This window comes from Drosophila mojavensis, unplaced genomic scaffold (genome assembly GCF_018153725.1).
Source record: "Drosophila mojavensis isolate 15081-1352.22 unplaced genomic scaffold, ASM1815372v1 contig_82, whole genome shotgun sequence".
Taxonomy (NCBI): Eukaryota; Metazoa; Arthropoda; class Insecta; order Diptera; family Drosophilidae; genus Drosophila; species Drosophila mojavensis.
Window position 1 is genome coordinate 314,368 of NW_025318908.1, and position 18,203 is coordinate 332,570.

Consider the following 18,203-nt stretch of genomic DNA (forward strand, 5'->3'; position numbering starts at 1 on the left):
AAGAAACTCTAATAAATGTTTTTATAAACTTTTGAACAGACGTTTGAATAAATTTGTAAATTTTAAATTGTTGTTAAATAATAACAAAGCCTGCGTATTTTGGAAGTCTTTAAATATGATAAAAAAATCTATGGAGCGGACAGCATTCCTAAATGTTGATAAAAACTAGTCAAGCTTAATTAGAAACTATTGTAAAAGGGCAATTTGTTTACTATGCGAGACTGCTCAAACTGCTGAGCAAACAATTTATTGAATTTATTGAAGTACTTGAAAAATCATACTGAAAACTATTTGCGTAAAAGCTCAAATATATTTTCAAGACGCAAAGGAGAGAAAACGTGATAAGTATCAACTCATAAAATTAGCAAATAAAGCTCGTTAAGAGCTTCAATTTGTTTTTCAAGGGTGAAATAGTTAGTAAAGAAATATATAAATAATCGGTCAAGTAAGTAAAATATGTGCATATATGTATATCTGGTTAGATAAATACTCTAACGGACCGTATAAATATATTTATGCTGTTAACGATTCAGTTAGAGGAATAGAAAACTGTATTACACTAACAAACCGCAATATGCAGCTGCTTATATAACACGTATTTATGTAGATAGATGTGTTGGGTCTGATATGATAATCCAGCACACACAGATAGTAATTTCACACACACACACAGATATAGGTATATGGCCCTTATCTATGTATCTATTTGCATTGCGAACTGCATGAGCTAGTTTTAGCCTTGACAATGATCTATATGACAGCATTCAATATGTTATATAACATATATATGCGCATATATATGTATACTTACATAACACCAGGCGAACACAGCTGAGCACTTCTGGTACGTTTAAAAATAAAAATCAGCATAGACAAGCGACAACAACGAAAGCAAATAAAGCCGTGACCATTTCGTGTCGATAACAGCGAAGCAAATGGAGAAATGGACAAATGGACAAAGGGATGAATGAATGGTTGGAATGGTTGAAGGCAGCGGCAAATCTGTCGTCTTGTGCTGTGTCTCCGGCGTCGTACATTAAATTGCCATTAAGTTTATTAATTGTCGCCGAAGGAGGCAGCATAAGCGCATCAGGCGGCACAAGCAGCGCAGCAACTGGCGGCCACTTTGGCAATTGTTGCATGCAACTGGCAAAGTGGCAAATGCATTAAGCCGACGTCTGCGTACGCGGACGCCACATAAATTAACGCGCCGGCAATTAGCAAGTGTATGCAAAATACCACAGAGCAGCGCCCAGCGACGTGCAGTGCCAGGCCATGCCATGCCATGCCACGCCCTCTGCCGAGCCACCTCTATCGAGCCCCAACAGACCTGTGGACTGCTGCGCAGCGACCTCAAAAGCTGCAGTTGCAAGCGCTGGCGCTGCAGCAATTGTTGTTGCGTTTTCTCTACATAAATTAATAACAGATATCAACGTCGAGCAACAACAACATAGCCCAGTTATAAGCAGTCAAATAGCGCTCAGGGACACATTTGTTTTATGCAAAAAGCAAAAGCGACCAGAATAAAAAAAAAAAAAAAAAAAAACAAACAAAAAAAAAAAAAACAAAAACAGAAACTGAAAACATATCAACATGCATGCATATTTGCATTTTATAGTACCATGCGCCTGTCCGGCACAGGGTATTTCAGGCCACTAAAAAAATATTACGGAAAATGTTGACTGGCTGAGTGACAGTCGGGGCATTAGCACTGAGCACTGAGAGAACTGAAAATTATAAATTGATATACCACGAAAGAACTTGGGTAGATATAAATATATTTATATCCACATTAAAGGTACGAGATTCGTGCAGTCAATGAGAGCGCACTGGAAATATGAGTACTATTTGGATGAAATTTAATTGAAAAATGAAACATGAGCTGCACCAATGCCAGAGGGGAGATATTCAAAAATATGATTGACAGTTGTATTTAAAATCCGTGAAGAGAAAATGCTAAGAGCTCATGTAATTTAAAGAATGTTTATAGCTCCGGGGAGACGAAAAGATGGAGATTTATATTGTGAAAGAAAATATATTCGCTTAAGCGTCTCTTACGGAATAATTAAATTTTGCTTGCTTATTTGTGGTAAGACAATGTTGATTAATGAGCAATTATTTCTATCGACAAATGGTCCTAAATAAATTATTCCCATTATTCAAAACATTTTAAAATTATTGTTAACAATACATGTGGAATCGAAATTCTATTCTAGTTTCAAATAAGATTTTGTATAATATATTAGATTTTAAAGAACATTTTAAGGGAAACTGGAGAACGTTGTTAGAAAATTTCCATTCTGTTAAAGAGCTCTCTGCTGTAACAAGTTATCTGTAAGTCCGATAGCTGTAATTTATGTTGAGCTTTGACATACTTTATTCGCTCATTTCTGCATGTTAATTCATTAGTTTTAATTTAATTATGGTGGAGCAACTAAAGCTACACCGAAGTAATGCAAACAAAGTAACCCTTTCACTAAAAATCAATGAAAGTGTAATAAAAGCTGTCGAGAGGCTTTGCCGGACTAGGAACTAGTCAGCTGGGCTTAATTAAGAGATTCGTTGTGACATTTTAATTGATGGTACGTTTATGACCGAATACACACAAAAAATAAAAAGAACTGTTTATATTAGCTATGATAATCATCAGCAGAGTTGGGTCACCCTAATGCTAGCATAAGTTGTACATGGGGCTTCTACACATACATACACACTTATTGGGAGAGGCGCATATCTGTGAGTGTGTGTGTGCTGTGCACATCAAATATTGAACATGCCCACAACTATTGGCAGGCAAAGCACACTGGAATAGCAAAAACAATGCTTAATGCAAAACTGGGGCTGGCACTGGGGCTGGGGCCAAAGCAATGTGGAGTGAGGCCCAGAGCAAGCCGATTCTCGCCATTTAATTACACAGCAGAGCGACAGGCATAGTTACAGAGGAAAGAGATGGGAGATGAGAGGGAGCTGGCATTAGAATGGTAACCAACGACCTGGCTGTCTGTCAGTCAGCCTAGCAGCCAACCAAGCAGTCTCCCACCTACACGTTTTCAGCAATCGACACGAAAACAGTTTTGCATACAACTTTGGCCGTAACCTCTCACAACCCTGGTGAACTCAGACCCCAATTTGTGCTCGAAAGCCCTTTCACACCTCTAGAAAAAACCAAGTCGAGGTAAATTCAAAAAAGGTGAGCCTAATTTATAGCTGCCAAAATCTTCAAAGACAACCAAAACGAAAAAAAAAACAAGAATGAAAAATAATGAATCAAACAACTCGTGCTGAATTCTAATTGTGGCCCTCAAAACCTGCAAGGCTTTTTCTTGGCGAATTTGTGAATGCTCCAAAAGATTTAATGAACCTAAATGCCAGATGCTATATGTTAGATGTTTAATTATAACACAGCGCTCCAAGGGAAAGAAAAAGTTGAGCACACACAGAACCACAACTTGAAAACTGAAAAACAACTTGCGATTATTGTAATTATTTTTAAAAATATGCTGAAAAATGTCTAGCAATTAGAAAAGACTTAAACTTTTTTTTTTTTAATTCTATTTGTATTTATTTCTGTTTTTTGTTTCAAGTCTCAGTCGTATCTCTATGGGTCGCCGTAATCAGTTAAATCTAAGCAAGAGATGCCCACATCTTGCCAAGATATTAAGCTCATTAAAAACTCTGCTAGTGTGCGTGAGTGTGTCGTGTGTAGCAGCTCGGACCTGGTCATAATGCTACACTGAGACTAAACTGAAGATGTTTCTCAAGGTGCAAAATTAGGTGACTTTATAAGTAGCACAACTATTCTAGTTGTTATGCCTGAAACAATATGAATGATGTACCAATCGATAAAGGTACAGAAGGAAAGAGAGAGATAACACTCTTTGTGAAGCTTAATTTTCATTAATATATGATCGATAAATATCGATCGATTCATAGGAGTTATTGTTATCGATAATATATCAATTGAAAAGTAATGGAAGGTCTTTTCGGAACATCAACTTTAATTTGTTCTCAATTTAGAGCTTGTAGTTTTGTAAAGCGACCTCTGCCCTATGCGTTTCTCTCAGTGTACGCGCTCATCGGCCACTTGATGCGAGTTTCATTACGGCTTAAGCTGAAAAATATTTCTCGTTTGTAGCTATGGCTGTCGCTGTAGCTGTGGCTCTGGCTCTGGCTCTGGCTCTGGCTGTGGCTGTGGCTCTGGGCCCAGACTGAAGCTCTTACTACCTGTTGTGGCTCAGCTCTGGCTGCCAACCTTACTCAAAAAGCAGCTGAGCTGAACTGAGGCACCGGGCACAACGAGTGGTTGTTGTCGTTGCTGGCTGCGCATGCGCACACGGTCCGCGTCTGTTTTCAGGTATTTTGTATCTCTTAGGTTGCATTTCATTGTTATGACATCTACAGGTAACAAATTTTCTGTATCTCAGTCCGTTTGTCTGTCTGTGCCATCGTAAAACTAAAAACAAGTTTTCTTCCTGCGCATGTTAAATGATTAAATATCATATTTTTGTTATCAGACAAAAGGCTGAGTTTTCAACAGCCGCAGCCACAGTCACAGCCACAGCCCCCTTTCGGGGCTCCCCTTCTCTCTTTCTCTCCTTGCTCTGAGTGCATCTGCATCTTCTCCAGCTGCTTGAATTCATATCTCAGATTGTTGCTGTTGCTGCTGTTGTTCATGTGCCTTGTCTTACAAGCAATTAAAAATTATTATCGGCGCGTACATGGTTCAGCATTTGTCCAGCTGATTCCGATTAGCGAGCTACTTGGGTTGCAACATAATTAAAGACGAGCCCCAATCGAAAGTTAAGATCTCGTAATTGTATTTTCTTTCTTTTTCTTTTTCTTTTCCAGCGATTTGCAGGGCAACAATTTAACCGTGATATATGAAACGGATTTTCAGCGCTTGACCAAACTGCGAATGCTGTAAGTATAAACAATACATATGTCGTAGGTCTTATTTAAATACTTCAAGTATGTTTCATGCATTTCATATGTTTTTATATAAGTATATTAATTTTAATGGAAAGTCTTGCTAAGAGATAATCGTTATTTAGTCAATTCAATCATTCGTTAATTTTTTTTAAGTTTTATATATATTTAGAAATTGAACAAGTTCTATAACATATCTGTTAAGCCTCTTAGAACACGTATTCAAGTTTTGGTCATTATTTTTGGTTGCAAAGTCTGTCCAAAATTGATCATTACGAAATGCAAAATGTCGCATGCAAAGTGACACCAAATGCCGCGATATCAGCTGTAAATTGCAATTGAAAGTATACACGAAACTGGTCTCACAACACATGTATTAACTGTACTCTACGACTGATAGTCAAGAATTTATTTGCATTTTGCAATTGGCGAAACGTTGGCTAGGCAAAATAAAAATGTTTTGCCATAAGAAGTATGTAATAATTGCAAGAATCTCATTTAATACTTGATTCGCTCAGGAAACTAAAAATTCCAAGATTAAATTAAATTTATTAGAGACACATGTGTTGTGTGAGAGAGTAAATAGCGCCATTGGCGAAGGTTATGTAGAAAATCTTGATAAATAAATTAATTTTGCCAGTTTACTATGAATAGATCTTCAATTTAAAAGTAGTTCATGACGATATGAAGCCTAGTAATCTTATAAAACGGTTTAATTTGATCTGAATTATTTTATAAACAGATAAAACCTTATTTAAAATTGATAAGCTGACATATGAAAACAAAATGCCAATGTTTGAATGAAAAGAAATTCATTATATCTAATATGTATAATTAATATATATAATTCATTTCACAGACAACTGACGGACAACCAAATCCATACCATAGAGAAGAATGCACTGCAAGATTTGGTTTCACTGGAGCGACTGTAAGTAATGAACTGCATCGACTCGAAACTTGGGATAACAAACAAATCGAATGAGATGCCCATTCGATGCTAGTGCATGAGACTTTTGCGACTAATTCACTTTTTGAACTAACCAAAAATTTGCCGCTCTTTATAGACCTAGATGCACATAGCGCATAGCTATATAAAAAAATTAATAAATTCATAATAATATACTTATATCGTTCAAAATTCGATTTTTGTTGAGTTTTGAGTTTAACTTTTTGTATCTTTTTCTCGTTTCGTTTTATGCATATCTCTCTACTTTCGTTGCGTTTCGTTTTGCGTATATAATATGCTCGTACACCAAACAAAAAATACAAAAAAAAAAAACAAAAATATACCAAACACTTCACTCTATAAATCAGACGCCTAAACAACAATCGACTTAAGGCAATACCTGAAAACTTTGTGACAAGTTCAGCGAGTCTTTTGCGATTGTAAGTAATCAACGTAGATCTGTAGCAACTACATTTATATATAGTCTGCCTACATTTATTGTGTAGCAGTAGCCCCATAGATTTCAAACATTTACTGACTTTCAAATCCGTCCTCTTCCCGCTTACCCACCTGCCCGCCTGCTCACCTCTTCACCTCACTGCTGCCTGCCTACCTTCCTGCCTGCTAACCTCGACTCGCCTCGACAGGGACATCTCGCACAATGTCATCACAACGGTCGGCCGGAGGGTCTTTAAGGGCGCCCAATCGCTGCGGAGCCTTCAGCTAGACAACAATCAAATCACATGTATGGATGAGCATGCCTTCAAGGGATTGTTGGAGCTGGAAATACTGTGAGTACTGTGAGCCCCTGCAATTAGGGATGGGCAAACACAATGCAACATTCTGCTTATTTAGCTAGCTTAATCACATGGTCTAGGGTACTCTACCATAAGCTCATTGATATAGAAGAATGTTAGTGCAATTATAGATAAACAGTGTTGGAAAATTACGAAGTACTTGAAAAGCAAAACCAAATAGACTGTCAGTAGTAGTCAAAAATATCAATACATCTTATAAAAAGAGTGTCAAAACTTCAAATGAGTTTGAGCAATAGATCAATAACAAAGATATTGAGCTATCCATGCTATGTTGAGATAAGATATGCAATCCTAAATAATAGTATGGTAAACAGTAATACGAATCATGATATATGAATAATGAATAAATAAATTAACTATGTGTTCTAACAGTAAAAGAAAAGTCTTAGCACACAGGCGATTATGTTGTTGCCCATCCCTAAGTGTGGCTTAGCAAAGAGCCAACCAAAGATGCATTCACTTGATAATGCAATAATGCAACTTATTTTCCCCCAAGACCCACCTCTTAACGTAGCTCTGGCTCTCACTCTCTCTCATTCTCGCTTCTGCCTTCTCTTTTGTACTCGCACAGCACACTGAATAACAATAACTTGACCGCCCTGCCGCACAATGCCTTCGGGGGATTGGGAAAATTGCGGGCGCTGCGCCTCTCGGATAACCCGTTCGCCTGCGATTGCCATTTATCCTGGCTGTCGCGCTACCTACGCAGCGCGCCGCGGCTCGCCCCCTACACGCGCTGCCAATCGCCGTCGCAACTGAAGGGCCAAAACGTGGCGGACCTGCACGATCAGGAGTTCAAATGCTCAGGTATGGACTACATGACATCGCTGCGAGGCTGAGGCCCTCCAAAAATGGACAAATGTCGTGGGGCCTCAGAGAGCGATGCCAAATTAATTAGTTTTATATGCCAGCATTGACTGGAACAAAGCATTGTAAATCATAAGCAGTCATATGGGCACGCCCCACTGTGCCGCCCACTCAAGCCAACAACAATAACAGCAGCAGCGCCAGCAGCAGGAAGGGGGCTTAGCAGAAGGGACAGCAGGGGTTGAGGCGAGGGTCGGCAGCATCATCATCCTGTGTTTGCCAAAACGTTTAACGCCGTCATCGCTTGCTTGATTGGGATGCAGATGCTGCGGGCTACAGCAGCGTTTGGAAAGCCTCCCAATGGATCGACTCGACTCAACTCGACTCAACTCGACTCGAGTCGACACGACGCGACTCGACTTGACTCCGAATCCAAGTGAACAGCTACAAACTCTGGCGTTCAATGAAGCGGAAAATGTGCGCCAAACGATGCCATGAAACAAGTTTTTCATCCATCGTTATATTGTACTTGTTATGCTCTATGTCATAAAGAGTTACACACTTCCATCAAGCACTTTGGTACTTAAGCTGGCCAATACGTTAATGTTAAATGAGGCGTTAATTCGATTTTATTTCATTTGATTTGAGTCAATCTTTGCTGCCTGCTTAATGGCATATTTTATTTTTGATTGAACTCAGTTCAGTCTTTCGCTGACGAGCTCTTAATGGGTGAACATTTACTGGCAAGTGTTGGAAGTTGCTAAAAAAGGAAAATGTTTAGATAATAATTCAGTGAAAAGTCAAGTCCTGTTGGTAAAGAGTTATCACCTGACTATTAAATTAATTTATTCAGTTATTAATTGAAATTGAAAGAGCATTTCACATTCGTCAGCTTAGTTAGGGTTGTATTTCCTAGCGTGTGTTTGACTTTCGTTTTGTGTACAAAATGCTATGGAATTATGTGGGTAAACATTTATGACCAGCGGCAGCTGTGGCTCCAGTTGGAGCTTAAGCTGTAGCTGGGGCAGCCGTCAGCTGCATCTTGGCGCGCTGCAGTAGCATTCATAATTACGTAGTTGCTGCTGGTGAGGCTGCTTCGAACTTGCTACTGCTGTGGATCAAATCAAAGCCGAGTGGCTCAGCGCTGGGTTCGGTGAATGAGTCGCCGTAACCAGCTCAAGATGCAGTCTGCTTTACACTTGCTACAATTGGTATACACACACACTTGCAGGTCTCACCGAGCATGCGCCAATGGAATGCGGCGTGGAGAACAGCTGCCCCCACCCGTGTCGCTGTGCCGATGGCATCGTCGATTGCCGTGAGAAGAGTCTGACGAGTGTACCCGTTACACTGCCGGATGATACCACCGAGCTGTAAGTTTAGCCACATGGATAACAAATTTGGCCATATTGTAACTGCTTCCCCTTTTTCGTTAATAGGCGCTTGGAGCAGAATTTCATCACCGAACTGCCAGCCAAATCTTTCTCCAGCTTCCGGCGACTGCGACGCATCGATCTGTCCAACAACAACATCTCGCGCATTGCCCACGATGCGCTAAGTGGCCTAAAGCAGCTAACCACGCTGTAAGTAGATGCACATTAGCAACAAGTAGCGCATGCATATGCCAACAAAATGTGCAGTCGCTTCGCTGATTGTGTGGAGTGTCAGTCAGTCAGTGAGTCCGTCCGTCCGTCCGTCCGTCCGCCACACACTCCTCCTGACAGCCAGTGGGCCTAAGGGTCTCAGCTGAGGCTTGAGGGGCTAATCGGCCTACGCTAAGCGTTGCCAACACCGCAAGGCATCGGATTACCCGTGCTTGCCACAATGTGCTGCCCCGCCCACTGCCCCCCTTTTGGCAGAGTGTGAGGTTGTTTGTGTGCCAAACCAGTTGCCGCCCGCAATGACAACAACATAAGCCCACCTCAGCAACAACATGAAGCAGCACAGGTTCTGTCTGCCACTGTATACCCTATATGGTGCAGGGTATTTTGATTTTTTGGGGCGTTTAGACTTCATAGAGTGAAAATATTGCAAACCAAATGAGACTATTCTATATGCAATATAAAAGACATCTATAGCTAATTTTGTCGTTTGCTTTAGCTTTTGTGAAAACCCGCATCATAATATTATCCAGAAACAACAAGTAGTCTTAGGCGAAAGATGATCTAGAAGAGTATTCATTTATCAGCTTGTCTCTTTCGTACCAATTCGTACTTGTTCCGTATTTCCATTTGTGTTTTATTCATTTGCTTTGTCTTTTTCAACTTGTTTTTTCTCTCTTTTGCTTGCAGCGTGCTGTATGGCAATAAAATAAAGGATTTGCCCTCGGGCGTATTCAAAGGACTCAGCTCGCTGCAGCTGCTGCTTCTGAATGCCAACGAGATCTCCTGCATACGCAAGGATGCCTTCCGCGACCTGCATAGCCTCAGTTTGCTCTCACTTTACGACAACAACATACAGTCGCTGGCTAATGGCACATTCGACGCCATGAAGAGCATCAAAACGGTGTAAGTACCACGCCCCTTGCCCCGCCCGCCCGCCGCTGCATAAGAGCTTCCACGCCCCCACAGCCGCCCCCATTGAGAGGCTGGCTGTGGCTTGGCTGGCGAGCGCATGTTGCAAGTGGGGAGGCGCCCCTTGGAGCAGGCAGCTCCTTTGGCTTTTGAATGGAGGAGCTCCCAGGCACTTGGTGTTAAACCGCTGAAGTGCATTTAGTAATTCCTTTGACTTGGCAGCAACAGCGGCTCGCGTTGACATTTGTTTAGCAGCCAAACAACATCAGCACCGCCTTTTCTATGACTCCGCACAGCCCCCAGGGCCCCATCCACATCCACAAATATCGGCTGTGAACCGTAAAGACGTTCCACGAACAAAAGACGGCGCATTTTCTATAGGCCCCCAAGGGGCGGGAAGCAGGGACGATGGAGCATCGATAAATGCGCTGAGCTTAAGTGCTGTGCGGCTCTTGAGTTGGCCTACGCCTTTCTTGAGTGGGTTAAGTATTTGCCAGGGCTGTCAACTACAAAGCAAATAGCTGGCAAAAATGTGACCAATAGTAGGTCGAATTGATATCTTCACAATAACAAGCTGTTCAAAATGTGAAATTGAGGTATATACTAATAATAATGATATTTGATATATTTAATAATATTAAATGTGTCCCTTTACTCTTCTCATATTCGCAATCAGCACGAAATTCTTTAATTGAATTCGACTCAGCCGTTGAGTTCGATTTGTTGCAAATATATCTGAGCAGTTTATAAAATTTTAGTCGCTACTAATTTTAGCTCGTTTAGTAAAGTTTTATCCTCTAATTACAATATGATTTAAGATGATTTTAGTTGCTAGCTATTTTATGGCCACTCTGTCGCAAGGCATTGCCAGGGAAGGCTCTTGGGCAAGGATTGCCTTTGAAAATAGTTTTCAAAACGTTGGCGACAACAGCAACAAACAACGGAAACGTTGCAGCCGCAGGGCTCGTGCACTTTTAAGACGTCTCAAGCCTCCATCCACAACAGGCAACAGCAGTTTTGCCTTTCCTACCGCCATCCGCTGCTGCTCTCCCCCACTGCTCCTCTGCTCTCCGCGCCAGCTCCCTTCGCTCCCTTCATTCCATTCACTACAAATGCTCAATGCTACTTTCTTTCTTTCTTTCCATTTGCAACACAACGAAAAATACTTGTACATGTATACAAATAAATATATATACACATAAATGTGCGTGGGTATGTGTGTGTGTGTATAGACATTTGGCCAAGAATCCTTTCATTTGTGACTGCAATCTGCGCTGGCTGGCCGACTATTTGCACAAAAATCCCATAGAGACAAGTGGAGCACGCTGTGAGTCACCGAAGCGGATGCATCGCCGGCGCATTGAATCTTTGCGCGAGGAGAAATTCAAATGTAAGTGCGCCCGACGGGCAAACCAAGACAAGTAAAAGAATATGTCTTAACTTTGTGTCGTACCACCCCTCACACCCACCCACACCCACCCACACCCACACCCACACACCCACCCACTTGACAATTGTGCAGGTTCCTGGGATGAATTGCGAATGAAGCTATCCGGCGAGTGTCGCATGGACTCGGACTGCCCATCCATGTGCCAGTGCGAGGGCACGACGGTCGACTGTGCGGGACGTGGTCTCAAGGAAATACCACGCGACATTCCATTGCATACCACAGAGCTGTAAGTTACCAACAAGACCAAACTCCTAGAATACTTATCACAATACATTTTATATAAGTGTTATCCCTCCTTAAATGGTCGCCTCTTAAGGCAGTTCATAAATTATTCGCTAACCGCTTTTTATAGCTAAATTCCCCTTCTCCTCTTCTCTTCTGCTCGAAGTTATGTCTGATGGCTTAATGAACTGAATTGTTTAGTTGAATCTAATAGAATATATAGATAGATACGCATTTGTAGACCGATAAGGAATTAAGCAATACAAATGCCAAAATTTACGAATTCATAATTGAATCTAGGTCTGAGATATATAATGATTGTCAAATGAAAGACCTGAATATGGATTGCTTACTATTATTATTCATTATTATTTCTAAACAGTTTCATAAACTTGTATAACTATAGTTTTCAATATTCATCTAGTTTCTTCTGCATCCCAGAATGCCCTTGAAGCTTATTTTCAATAATAAGATGAATGCAAACATATCGAATTCGTTCATTAAATATCAGATCGCCTCGGATTTGTTATGTTCAAATAATTTGTAGTTTGCTGTAAATAAGCAGCTTACATTTAACATCAACTTAAACCTGACCATGTGTGTGTCTGTGTGTGTGTGTGTTTGCTTTCATAGTTTACTCAACGACAACGAATTGGGACGCATTAACTCGGACGGCCTGTTTGGACGATTGCCGCATCTGGTTAAACTGGAGCTGAAGCGCAATCAGCTGACTGGCATTGAGCCGAACGCCTTTGAGGGTGCATCGCGCATACAGGATTTGCAGTTGGGCGAGAACAAGATAAAGGAAATTTCGAATAAAATGTTCCTCGGACTGCATCAGCTGAAAACTCTGTAAGTCCACAAGGCATCATATGTACATATACACATATTCATTTATACACGAATACATCTTACAAATTTGTGACTTAATATAAACGTCTGCATTTTTACTTTTTTTCAATTGCAGCAATCTTTATGACAATCAAATTTCATGCGTCATGCCTGGTTCATTCGAGCATCTCAACTCGCTGACGTCTCTGTAAGTACTAACACGCCCCTGCGCCCCTGCGCCCCTACTCCCGCCCCTGGCACAGGCAACCGCCAGAAATTGCTGGCATTTGATGCGTCTGCTGGCTATGCATAGCTATTAAAACTGTGCCAAGTGGCCAAGCGGTGCGCTGCATGCACTTCAATAGATAAATGATTTAGCTTTGGCATTAATTGCCCCGTTCTTAGTTTACATGACCCCGCCCACGTCCCATCCACCACAACGCGCACAGGGCACAGGCACATAAAATGAGGTTAATGGTTTTGATTGTTCCCCAGTTGAACTTCATCTGATTGCCAGCATTTCACATCAAAACAGAAGCTGCTGCTGCTGCTGCTTCTGCTCGATTGCTTCTGCTGCTGCTGCTGCTGCTGCTGCTGCTGCTGCCGCTTTAACAAATCAGTTTTTCTTCGTAGCATGCCAACAACTATTGTATATAATTCAATTGAACTTCAATTTATAGCAGTGCTGCCTACGATAACAACTACACACACACAGACACACACACATGCTCATATGGCTCATGGCTCGCCCGCTGTCTTCGTGTATCCCAACTGCAGTGTGACTGAGTTGCTCCACATTGTTGTGCCTGTCTACTGTAAATCAACCCTCACTGTACACACGTACACGTACACGTGCACACACACACACACACACATACACATTTGCGGGTGTGCACTGCCTTCGATGATTTAATTAATTAAAATTGAGTTCAATAAAGAGCACTAAAGAATATACAGTACAACCTCGCTAAGTTGAACAAAGAGTAACTTTAAAATAAATCATCATTCCCTTGCTTATTTAACACTTTCATATTTAAATTTATCAATTGAGATTGCGAATGTGTTCAAGAAATCGACAGCTAATTGAAAAGAAATTTACATCATTTATTAAAATAAAAATAAAAAATATATAAAACAGTTGCACAATTCATGCTGGATGCCCAGATATTTGCTTGTCTGAAATTACTGATATTGATTTCTTCCTAAGCTGCACTACGAAGACAATTATTTTTAGTGTAATTTCTAAAGCATCAATAATTTATATATTTAAATCTGTAATTAATTCCATTAAAATTTGTGCTTGGCATGCAGCTTTTCTAACCTAATAATAACTTGAAGCATAAAATATTGCAATCCGATATTTTAGAAACTTTCTTAAGTTTTGCCATCTGTTAAGGTAACGTTGGCATATGTGGGTCTCGACTAAAGATCAACTTCATTGGGTCGCACTGTACTTAATGTGTGTGTGGTGCTTGGGGGGCGAGGTGCTGTGGTTCTTGGCCACATCTAAAATTATTGTAAAATTCATTTAACTAGCTAATAAATAGCATCAATGAAAGTCATTTGGAGCTGTGCACCACACGACATCCACATGCTCCGTCATTCAGGTGGATGGGCGGAGGACCTGTAGGTGCCAGCTGAAAGTGTTAGTTGGTTGCCTGCGGCTGCTCGCCCTACACTCCCACTCCCACTCCCACACACACACACACACACACACACCCACACGCAGAGCCAGCTGCTAGCCAATGTTGATAGCATGACAAAGCAGCATTGCTTATTAAATTAGTCTGGACTTGGTGTAACGTTTGGAATTGCCAATGTAATTTGCGAGCCATTGTTTCGCCTGCTTTCAGCCGAGCGCATAATTAAAGGACTTACGGCACTTATGCTGCTCCATGTGCGGCCCACTCGTATCCAAGTGAGCAGCAAGTGGAACATATGCTCCGCAAACAATTTGCCTGCTAAAAGTGCAAAATTGAAAATAATTAATGCAGCCATTCAAAGCTGTGCGCAGCCCAGGCTGATATTGAATATCTTTGTACTCATAATACAATTACGGCTAGTGTCAATCAGATTTGCAATTAAGCCATGCAGAAGAGCATGCCACAAATCAAATGAAAAGCTTTAACAAAATCATGCGAGAGATGCATCCCGCCGGATCGTAGAATTGCATTTTGTGTAGTAGTTTAATTTATGTTAAGTTTAGCTCATCAAAGTAACAGATGTTAAGCGTTAACATAACATAAAATAACATACACAAAAACTAATCCCTTTGAAGCTTTAATGTGCCTTATAACTAGTGTCTCATAAAGCAGTTCATAAAAGTGTTTATTTATTTAATAATAACTAGGCGTAGCCTAAGTGCAGAAGATTATTACAATCGTATAGTAAACCTCTCGTATACTTGTCTTTGCAGAGATGGGAAAGTGTCTTTGCACCTCTAGCTATATAGATTCGGCCTGTTTGCTTTTCGTTTCCCCTGTTTAAGCTTTAGACACGTATTTGTAACTAATTGAAATAAAACCTGTGCATTTACCCATCAATTTCGTAGGAATCTAGCATCGAATCCATTCAATTGCAATTGTCATTTGGCCTGGTTCGCCGAGTGGTTGCGTAAAAAATCGCTGAGCGGCGGTGCGGCACGTTGCGCTGCCCCAGCGAAGGTACGTGATGTGCAAATCAAGGATCTGCCGCACAACGAATTCAAATGCAGCAGCGACAACAACGAGGGCTGCCTCGGCGATGGCTATTGTCCGCCGGCCTGCACGTGCACCGGCACTGTGGTGCGCTGCTCACGCAATCAATTGAAGGAAATACCGCGCGGCATACCGCCCGAGACGTCCGAGCTGTACCTGGAGTCCAATGAGATCGAGCAGATTCATTATGAGCGCATCAGGCACTTGCGTGCGCTCACACGACTGTAAGTAACAGCTTGCCAGAGCTTGCTGCAGGCCCGGACTAACCGAAGCACACAAATTGTTTCTCTCTGCTTCATTTGCAGCGATCTCAGCAACAATCAAATCACCATACTATCCAATTACACCTTCGCCAATCTAACCAAACTATCCACGCTGTAAGTACTGGGCCCATTTCTAATGACTTTTTAATTGCCACAATGCGGCTCGTACGAGGCATTAAGGCAACACGAATCGAATCGAAACGTTTCAGCGTCAAGAGGGCTTGACACAATTTTTTCTTTGCTTTCTGCTTTTTTGCGGCAATTGCATTTTGCGGTTTGCTTTAGCTGTGGCAGTGGCTGTGGCTCGGTGGTGCGGCGCGGTGGCTGTGTCCGCCACCCTTGGCCTGGGCTCGTCTCGACCGGCCACGAAATTCATTCGAGACGTTAAGTCGTGACTCGTGCTTAAGCATTAGTTGTCCTCGTCCTCCACCCTGCCCCTGCCGTTCCAGTCCGTCGAGCTTCTGCCGTCTGCCGCTTGGTGCCGCTTGTGTGCACAAGCCGCAGTCTGCAATCAAAGCTGTGGCGTATTTCATACCCTGTACGCATCACCTCTGCGGTCTATAATAATATTATTGCACTGTTGGCTAATGTCAGAAACACGACTAAAGTGAAAAAAATCTGCATAAAAGCAGCATATGCTATCGAAGTGACTGTCGGATCTGTCATCTCACCCACCGTTGGGTGGGTAAGGTCGATGCGCAACTACAGGGTATCCGCGTAGTCAGGCGAATGCAGCCCTCGCATCTTCAATGCATTTCTTTTCAATTTCGTGTGGCGGGCTTGAAACGTTTCGCAATTACTTTCATTTCTTCATCATCGATGTGTGTGCTGCATGTGTCCGCAATTTGGTAAACGCTTCATTTTCCACATCTTCTGCTTTTCATTCACTTATTATGTTGCTTTTCCTTCTTTGCCGTGTGCTGCAGCATCATTTCGTACAACAAGCTGCAATGCCTGCAACGTCATGCGTTGTCTGGTCTAAATAATCTGCGCGTGCTCTCGCTGCATGGCAATCGGATATCCATGCTACCGGAGGGCTCCTTCGAGGATCTCAAGTCGTTGACACACATGTGAGTAACGGTTTCTTTCTTCTGCTCTCCTTAACTTTGTTAACCTCTGTTGACCCTTCACCCTTTGTTAACCTGGCACTTGCAGTGCTTTGGGCAGCAATCCCCTGTACTGCGACTGCTCGCTGAAGTGGTTCTCGGACTGGATCAAGCTGGACTATGTGGAGCCGGGCATTGCACGCTGCGCCGAGCCGGAGCACATGAAGGACAAGCTGATACTGTCCACGCCCTCGTCGAACTTCGTGTGCCGTGGGAAGGTGCGCAACGAGATCCTGGCCAAGTGCAATGCCTGCTACGAGCAGCCCTGCCAGAACAAGGCCCAGTGCTTGGCCCTGCCCCAGCGCGACTACCAGTGCCTCTGCCAGCCGGGCTATCATGGCAGGCACTGCGAGTTCATGATCGACGCCTGCTACGGCAATCCCTGCCGTAACAATGCCACCTGCACGGTGCTGGAGGAGGGACGCTTCAGTTGCCAGTGCGCGCCGGGTTACACAGGCGCCCGCTGCGAGACGAACATCGACGACTGCCTGGGCGAAGACATACGCTGCCAGAACAACGCCACCTGCATCGACGGCGTGCAGTCGTACCGCTGCGAGTGCCAGCCCGGCTTCAGCGGCGAGTGGTGCGATACGAAGATTCAGTTCTGCAGCCAGGAGTTCAATCCCTGCGCGAACGGGGCCAAGTGCTTGGACCACTTCAGCCACTACAGCTGCGAGTGCATGGCCGGCTTCCATGGCATCAACTGCACGGACAACATCGATGACTGCCAGAATCACATGTGCCAGAATGGCGGCACCTGCATCGACGGCATCAACGATTACGTCTGCAAGTGCCCGGATGACTTCACGGGCAAATACTGTGAGGGCCACAACCTGATCTCCATGATGTATCCGCAGACGTCGCCCTGCCAGAACCACGAGTGCAAGCACGGCGTTTGCTTCCAACCGAATGCCGCCGGCTCGGACTACCTGTGCAAGTGCCATCCGGGCTACACGGGCAAGTGGTGCGAGTACTTGACCAGCATCAGCTTCGTTCACAACAATTCGTTCGTGGAGCTGGAGCCGCTGCGCACCAGGCCCGAGGCGAATGTCACCATTGTCTTTAGCAGCGCCGAGCAGAACGGAATCCTCATGTATGACGGCCAGGATGCGCACTTAGCCGTGGAGCTGTTCAATGGACGCATACGCGTTAGCTATGATGTCGGCAACTATCCGGTGTCCACAATGTACAGCTTCGAAATGGTCGCCGATGGCAAATACCATGCCGTCGAGCTGCTGGCCATCAAAAAGAACTTCACGCTGCGCGTGGATCGAGGCCTGGCCCGTTCCATCATCAATGAGGGCGCCAATGATTATCTGAAACTGAGCACGCCTATGTTCCTGGGCGGTCTGCCGGTGGAGCCCGCCCAGCAGGCTTACAAAAACTGGCAGATACGCAACTTGACTAGCTTCAAGGGCTGCATGAAGGAGGTCTGGATCAATCACAAGCTCGTGGACTTTGGCAATGCGCAGCGGCAGCAGAAAATCACGCCGGGCTGTGCTCTGCTGGAGGGTGACCCCTCTGAGGGCGAGGAGGACGACGAGCAGGACTTCATGGACGAGACTCCGCACATTAAGGAGGTAAGTCTGTGGGATAGCTACCAATGAAACCTTTGCTAATCA

General features: G+C 43.2%; 1 protein-coding gene and 1 long non-coding RNA gene across 2 annotated transcripts in view; both read left to right on the top strand.

Moving 5' to 3' along the window:
• The window catches only part of LOC6581109 (protein slit), a 61,739-nt gene that overhangs the window by 36,999 nt on the left and 6,537 nt on the right, over window positions 1–18,203 (top strand). The window contains 16 exon segments of the mRNA XM_032730477.2: window positions 4,849–4,920; window positions 5,786–5,857; window positions 6,244–6,315; window positions 6,523–6,666; window positions 7,265–7,500; window positions 8,732–8,873; window positions 8,940–9,083; window positions 9,792–10,007; window positions 11,246–11,403; window positions 11,536–11,689; window positions 12,319–12,537; window positions 12,653–12,724; window positions 15,068–15,436; window positions 15,518–15,589; window positions 16,402–16,545; window positions 16,631–18,161. Coding sequence (XP_032586368.1) covers window positions 4,849–4,920; window positions 5,786–5,857; window positions 6,244–6,315; window positions 6,523–6,666; window positions 7,265–7,500; window positions 8,732–8,873; window positions 8,940–9,083; window positions 9,792–10,007; window positions 11,246–11,403; window positions 11,536–11,689; window positions 12,319–12,537; window positions 12,653–12,724; window positions 15,068–15,436; window positions 15,518–15,589; window positions 16,402–16,545; window positions 16,631–18,161 — 3,817 coding nt within the window.
• LOC116804151 lies at window positions 23–4,083 on the top strand. Its single transcript, XR_006357991.1, has 3 exons — window positions 23–2,582; window positions 2,654–2,736; window positions 2,794–4,083. It is a non-coding gene; the product is annotated as an uncharacterized LOC116804151 (long non-coding RNA).